This window comes from Haliaeetus albicilla, chromosome 13, assembly GCF_947461875.1.
Source record: "Haliaeetus albicilla chromosome 13, bHalAlb1.1, whole genome shotgun sequence".
Lineage (NCBI taxonomy): Eukaryota > Metazoa > Chordata > Aves > Accipitriformes > Accipitridae > Haliaeetus > Haliaeetus albicilla.
In genome coordinates this window covers 42,111,524-42,118,353 of record NC_091495.1, presented here as the reverse complement: position 1 = coordinate 42,118,353, position 6,830 = coordinate 42,111,524, and the positions used below count along the sequence as shown (strand labels likewise).

At 59.6% G+C, this 6,830-nt stretch overlaps 1 protein-coding gene across 1 annotated transcript; it reads left to right on the top strand.

Moving 5' to 3' along the window:
- The first annotated feature begins 3,129 nt into the window (after positions 1-3,129).
- Positions 3,130-6,511, top strand: ACTG2 (actin gamma 2, smooth muscle). The gene is made up of 9 exons (XM_069801169.1): positions 3,130-3,154; positions 3,920-4,091; positions 4,196-4,324; positions 4,410-4,520; positions 5,104-5,188; positions 5,277-5,438; positions 5,532-5,723; positions 5,961-6,142; positions 6,256-6,511. The coding sequence occupies exons 2-9, from the start codon at positions 3,966-3,968 to the stop codon at positions 6,397-6,399; spliced, it is 1,131 nt and encodes a 376-aa protein (XP_069657270.1). The 5' UTR covers positions 3,130-3,154; positions 3,920-3,965; the 3' UTR covers positions 6,400-6,511.
- Positions 6,512-6,830: the final 319 nt, after the last annotated feature.

Here is a 6,830-nt window from a genome sequence, read left to right as displayed (position 1 = left end):
GACAAACTACTGCTGCCATCATTTTTGCAGTTGGTTTTGAAAACAGGCTACCCCCGGGAGTGGGAGGGAAGCAAGGGGACTTCAGGGCATCTGTGGGAACTAACTTTCAGACCTCATTTATTTAAACCATGCTCAGGGGTGGGTTTTGCAGCCTCGGTGTAGGGATGTTCATCCCGCAGCTCTATCTGCTCTTCACTCTGCTGGCTCCCCTAAAGCATCACAGGGACACAAGGTGTAAAAGCCTGTCTTGCAAAGCAGCGATTCCTTCAAATTTGTGGTGAATATCACAACGAATTTGTCTCAACTCCCTGTCCCTGAAGGTCTCGGGTCTGAGCTGACCCCAGCATTGAGCAGAGAGCAGCAGCCGGGGAGAGGAGGTAGTGGCAAATCACTTCTTTGTTTGTAAGTCGTCCCAGTGACCGATAAACCCTCATGGAGAATTTTTCAAATACCTCGCAGCGCGGCCATACGCAAAGGCTGCGTTTTTTACGTCAGCGGCCAGCTGCTGCCTCGCGCCCAGCCCTGCTCTCCAAGCTGGCGGCTTTTTAATCACATTTTTTCACTTAAAGTCACTGAGTCATCAGTTTGTGCGTTAGGATGAATGCTGATACCCTGGCACTACTGCCTGTGTCCCACTAACCCACCCTGTCTGTCCAGCTGCACCAGATGTGACTGTTGTACCTTAAAAATCATTCAAAACGGGGAGTTGAATCTGGTAGGAGCTAAGCTATCCAGAAACCACGCTTTGCAGGAATGATTTATTTTCCGCAACAACGTGGGTTGCATGTTTTGGGGGGTTTCCTGCAGGCAAGGAGTGATGCTTATCTCTGCCTTGGAGATGGGAACAGACCCAAATCCCTGCCTGAGCTCTCATCGCCTGTTTGTCCATCCTCAGCAGCAGCCCAAGAGGTTTAAAGCGCGAACATTACCCTTATAGGGAGGTGCCGAGGGCTGGCCTGGGCGCCGGGAGTTTTGAAATCCCACGGCAAACTAGGGATTACCCCCTTCCTCGTCCCGTGTTCATCCCAGCCTGGGCCAGCCTCGCCTATGCCGTGGGATGCTTGGCGTTCCTGTGAGCATCCCAGGGCCGCCGGCCACCCTCCCCACGGCCGCCAAGTGCCGGCAGAGCCGGCAGCTGGATTGGCTGTGGTGGCCGAACCTTTCCTTTTTAGGCTGCGTGCCTGCTCCAGCTCGGGGCTTTGCCGCAGCGGTCCGAGCTTCAAACTGGCTGTGCCGAGGCATCCTGTCCTGGCTGGCTGTGGTGCTGTGGGTCGGGGTGGTTTTGGGGAATCCTGCTGGGGTGGGGAGCTTGGAGCTGCCCGTTCCCAGGCAAATGCCAGGTGTGGAACAGCAAAACAGAGCGGGGTCTCGGGTCGATACCCGGCCGTTTGCACCAGCCCAGGGTTTGGGGGTGTCTCCGTGGCTTTGGGCCCCACCGTGGGTGGGACGGGGTCCTGACACAGGTTCCGTGCAGCCCCCCAGCACAGCCATGCTCCCTCTGTGTGGGACTTTCCCAGTGCTGGCATGGGCCACTCCCTCAATCCAACCCCCTGTTTCCCCCCCCGCCCCACTCGGTGCTGGGTATGGGGTTAATTTTTTTCTTTTCTTTTCTTTTCTTTTTTTTTTTTTTTTTTTTTTTTCCCCCCAGCATGTCATATATGGCAACCTTTTGCCTCGGTGACCTCATGTTTGGCGGTGAACCAAGGGAACCGGGTTGGGATGTGAGGCAGCGGCAGGTCCCTGGGGCTCAGGGCGTGCAGTGGGGACGCTGACAAGTGTATGGCCAGGGGATCCAGGGGACAAATCCAGTCCCCGAGTGCTGAGGTTTCCCTGGAGGAAGTGGGATAACTGGGGCAGAGCTGCTGCCTGGGGATGTTGGAGGCACAAGCGGGCTGGCCATGCCAGGGAGACACCGTGTCCCTGTCCTGCCCTGTGGGGTGACAGCCCGGAGTCCGCTCCCCCTCTCCGGGGCCGGGGGGGGACATCAGGACTCTCGGGTCCCTTCTGGTGGTGGTGGGACCCTGCAGCTCTTGGTCCTTGTTGCTGCACCGGTGCCTTGATGTCCCTGCCCTGAGCACAGCTCAGGACCCTGCAAAGCAAAGCAGGAGGCAGCCCAGGCACCCCGTGCCTCAGTTTCCCCACCTGCAACCTGAGTCCCCCCAGATAGCTCTGGGGCATCTCTCCTGCCTCCCCCCTGCCCCAGCTGCTTGGGGAGAGTCCCCGGTGCGGGACTGTTGTCCTTAAAAAGACAGCTGGAAGTTTGGCAGCCGCTGGTTGGCTTCTGCGAGGGCCGTCGGCCGCTGCGGCTCCGCTCACCGCATGCTAAGGCTGCATCCGCAGGGGTGGCTCTGGCCCCCTCCCTGTGCTGCATTTGGGCAGGCGGGGCAGAGAACAGCACCCACATTGCACCTTGGGGTGTCTGGGCTCATCCTGTCTCCAAAATCCTCCTAGTGAGAGGGTGAGAGCTGCGTGCACCCCGGGACACAGAGCGGAGCTTCGGACCTGCCAGTCCCAGCCCTGGGCAAGCCAAGGATTTGGGGAATGAGGGGCTTTGGGGCACCGAAAGCCCAAAAATGGGGGCGGAAATTAAAAACCCCGGGGTGAGACAGCCCAAAGGTGCCAGATGCCGGTGAGACACAGGGGAACTGAGGCCGGGAGGAAGCAATGCACCAACCCAGTGCATTTCCAGTGTCTCGGCAATGCCAAATTCCCATCCCGGCTCTGGGATGTCCCCCATGGCAGAGCCCTGACACCCACCTCCACCCGGGTGGGGTTTCTCCACACTTTCCCCAGGAATCAGGGATGCTTCCACCTCCTTTTTGCCGAGACCGTCACTTATAAGGACTTGTGTCTCACTTGTTTATCAGAGCGGAGCATAAAAGGAACAGACTCACAAATGGGATGTTGCCTCCCAAGCATCCCTGCATACATTTTTCTTACAATAATTAACCGTGCTGGGTCCTACCATCAGTCCGAGGTCAATTTAATGAAACAAAACACCTTATATGGCCATATGGCTAACGCACCATCACTTAGCCTATTTAGGGTCTTTGTTTAGAGAGGATCCGCCTCTGAGGTTTCACGGGCTCGCTGGTATTTATACCAAAGACACATCAGGACTCGGTCCCAGAGGAAAGGAGCTCTTGCCTCCACGGTGAGTACTGCCCAGCCCTGGTTTCCCTTTTCCTTGGAGGAGAGTGGGAAGGAAAAACACCCCAGGGGGGCTTTGGGGTGCCTTGGCATTTATGGGGTGACCCCAACTCGGTTTGCACAGCACGGGCGGGGGATGCCAACCCCGGCACGACCCTGCAGCCAGGGGCTTCTGTGGAGGCAATGAGAGCTGGTCTGCAGCCAAAGCGGGTCGTGCTCTTCCAGAAATCCTTGCGATTTTGTTTTTTTTTCTTTTTGGGCTCCTGTGAGGTTTTTGCCTGCTTCCCTCTGGATTTGGGAGCGCATCCGCCAGCAGAGGTGGGGGGTACCCCCTGGGAAGGGCTATTTTTTTCCCATTTTTGGGAAAGGATGCGAGGGCAGAGCAGCAAGGGGCTGCCGAGACAGGACTGGATGAGAGGGCATTGCCTGCCTTCCCCCTGCCCGCTCGGCGGGCGCCGGCCAGGGACGGCAAAGCCGGAGCACCCCGAGGAGCGCTGCTGCCGGTCAAGCACGGGCGGGAAGCTTTGGCACCCATTTGGGGCACCGGCTGGCGAAGGATGGAGAAGCAGCATCAGCGTGGAGCAGCACCCGTGGGGGACGAGCATCAGCCCGCTGCCAGCATCGCTTGCACCAGGGTCGGACCGCAGAGGATTTTGCGGGGCTGTGCATCCCCAAGGACTCTAACCTTTCGAACACCCAAAGCCGGACGCGGTGGTGCGGCGTAACCCTCTCCCCCACCCTTTAACGCTGTGTTCCCCCTTCGCCCCAGCTTTTCTCCCAGGTCCCCCTGAACGCCAACCGCTCCCGGCCCCACCATGTGCGAGGAGGAGACCACTGCCCTGGTCTGCGACAACGGCTCCGGCCTCTGCAAAGCCGGTTTTGCCGGTGACGATGCTCCCCGTGCCGTCTTCCCCTCCATCGTGGGGCGGCCCCGGCACCAGGTGGGTACCCAAGGCGGGGGGGGAGGGGCAGCCCCCAACCACCCCCTGCCTTGCCTTAATCACTGAAATGAGGCTAACGAGGCCATCTCTCTCACCGGCGTTAGGGTGTCATGGTAGGCATGGGGCAGAAAGACAGCTACGTGGGCGACGAGGCGCAGAGCAAGAGGGGTATCCTCACGCTCAAGTACCCCATCGAGCACGGCATCATCACCAACTGGGATGACATGGAGAAGGTGAGACGCCCGCTGGGATGGGGAGTGGGTGCTGGCCCCGGCTTCGGTTTGGGGTAAGACCCCCATTCTCCTTTGCCCGCCCCAGATCTGGCACCACTCCTTCTACAACGAGCTGCGCGTGGCCCCCGAGGAGCACCCGACCCTGCTCACCGAGGCACCCCTCAACCCCAAGGCCAACCGGGAGAAGATGACGCAGGTGAGGTGCTGTGGGGCCCCCGGGGATGGGGACGGACCCTCCAAAACCGCAGGAAGGGCTGGGGGATTTGGGGGTTTAGCGAGACAGGATGAGCAGGCGGTGGGATGAAGCTTGTTGCTTTAATAACAGCAGAGCTCTTGGTAGCATACTCATGCGCTTGTGTGGACCCACAAGTTTCTCTGCAGTGCGTGGACCTGTGAGGTTTGCCACGCAATGCGCTCACCCACGTTTTTTCCATGCAACGCACTGACCCACATGTTTTTCAGTGCAACGCAGCGATCCATGTGTTGTTCTGTGCAATGCATTGACCCATGTGTCTGTGCAATGCAATGATCCACCTATTTTTCTGTGCAATGCAATGATCCACCTATTCCTCTGTGCAATGCAATGATCCACCTATTTTTCCGTGCAATGCAATGATCCATCTATTCTTCCATGCAACGCAATGATCCGTGTGTTTTTCCATGCAATGCACTGACCCAGTCTCTCCAGGAAGGCATGGCCCCCGTGGGTCGGGGTAGGATACCACTGGGGACCCCCATGCTCCCCTCTAACCCGCTGCCCCTCTCACCCTCCCTCCCAGATCATGTTTGAAACCTTTAATGTCCCCGCCATGTACGTCGCCATCCAAGCTGTCCTCTCCCTCTACGCCTCCGGCCGCACAACCGGTGAGTAGGACGCATGGGACCATCCGCGATGGGGAAAGGACCAAGCTGGCTTCGAGCCCCCTCCCTCACCTTCCCCCCCGCTTCCCAGGTATCGTCCTCGACTCCGGGGATGGCGTCACCCACAACGTGCCCATCTACGAGGGCTACGCTCTGCCCCACGCCATCATGCGTCTTGACTTGGCCGGCCGTGACCTCACTGACTACCTCATGAAGATCCTCACTGAGAGGGGCTACTCCTTCGTCACCACTGGTACGGGGCCGGGGAGGGGCGTACAGGGTGACGGGGGACCCCGTGGTGCTGCCATGGCAGCGGGTTGAGCCTGTTTGCCGTTGCCTCCCGCAGCCGAGCGGGAAATTGTGCGCGACATCAAGGAGAAGCTCTGCTATGTGGCCCTCGACTTTGAGAACGAGATGGCCACGGCTGCCTCCTCCTCCTCGCTGGAGAAGAGCTACGAGCTCCCCGATGGGCAGGTCATCACCATCGGGAATGAGCGTTTCCGCTGCCCTGAGACCCTCTTCCAACCCTCCTTCATCGGTAAGCCCACCCCGAATGGTCCTGGCTGTTCCCTAGGTGGTTGCCACCCATCCCCACCACTCCACCAGTGGGCGACCAGCTCCCATGGGTGCCCTGCAGAGGCGTTTTGGGGCTCCCCCGGGTGCTTTGCACCCCAAAGGGGGGGGACAAACCCATGGGTGACCCCATGGCTCTTTTGGGGAGCCCTGAGGAGGCATGGGTGGGGGTCAGGGTGCTGACAGCCCTCTTCCGTCCCAGGCATGGAGTCAGCTGGCATCCATGAGACAACCTACAACTCCATCATGAAGTGCGACATCGACATCCGCAAGGACCTCTACGCCAACAACGTGTTGTCCGGCGGCACCACCATGTACCCCGGCATCGCCGACCGCATGCAGAAGGAAATCACGGCGCTGGCTCCCAGCACCATGAAGATCAAAGTAGGTGGGGGGAGGTGGGCAAACCATGGCCACCGACACCCCAAATCCTCTCCTGGTGCAGGTTTGGGGGAGGTGGATCAAGGGGTGCATCCTAACGGCTCGTGTCTCGGCAGATCATCGCCCCACCGGAGCGGAAGTACTCGGTGTGGATCGGCGGCTCCATCCTGGCGTCCCTCTCCACCTTCCAGCAGATGTGGATCAGCAAACCCGAGTACGACGAGGCCGGACCCTCCATCGTCCACCGAAAATGCTTTTAAGCCCCCTCCCCACCCTGCGGCGGCGCCCCCCACCCGGGCCGGGGCGCCCCGCTCCTCCTCGCTCCCCGCTGCTCCTCCCCACTGCCCACTGTGCATTAAAGCCTTTTCTCCAGGCTCTGCCCCTTTTCTGGGAGATTTTGGGGTGTTGGGGGGTGGGAGGGACTGGGGGGGGTGAGCTGAGGGTAATGGGCGAGGGGTGGGGGAGCCCTGACCTCATGTTGGTGCCTCTGATCCTGTGTTGGTGCCCCTGATGTCATGCTGATGCCCTTGACCCCATGTTGATGCCCCGACCCCACATCAATGCCCTTGACCCCACGTTGGTGCCCCCAGTGTCACATGGACACCCTCAAACCCATCCCCTGTCCCCGTGCTGATGCCTCCAACCCTGTGGTGACACCCTCGACCTCCTGGTGGTGTCCTCAACCCCCTGT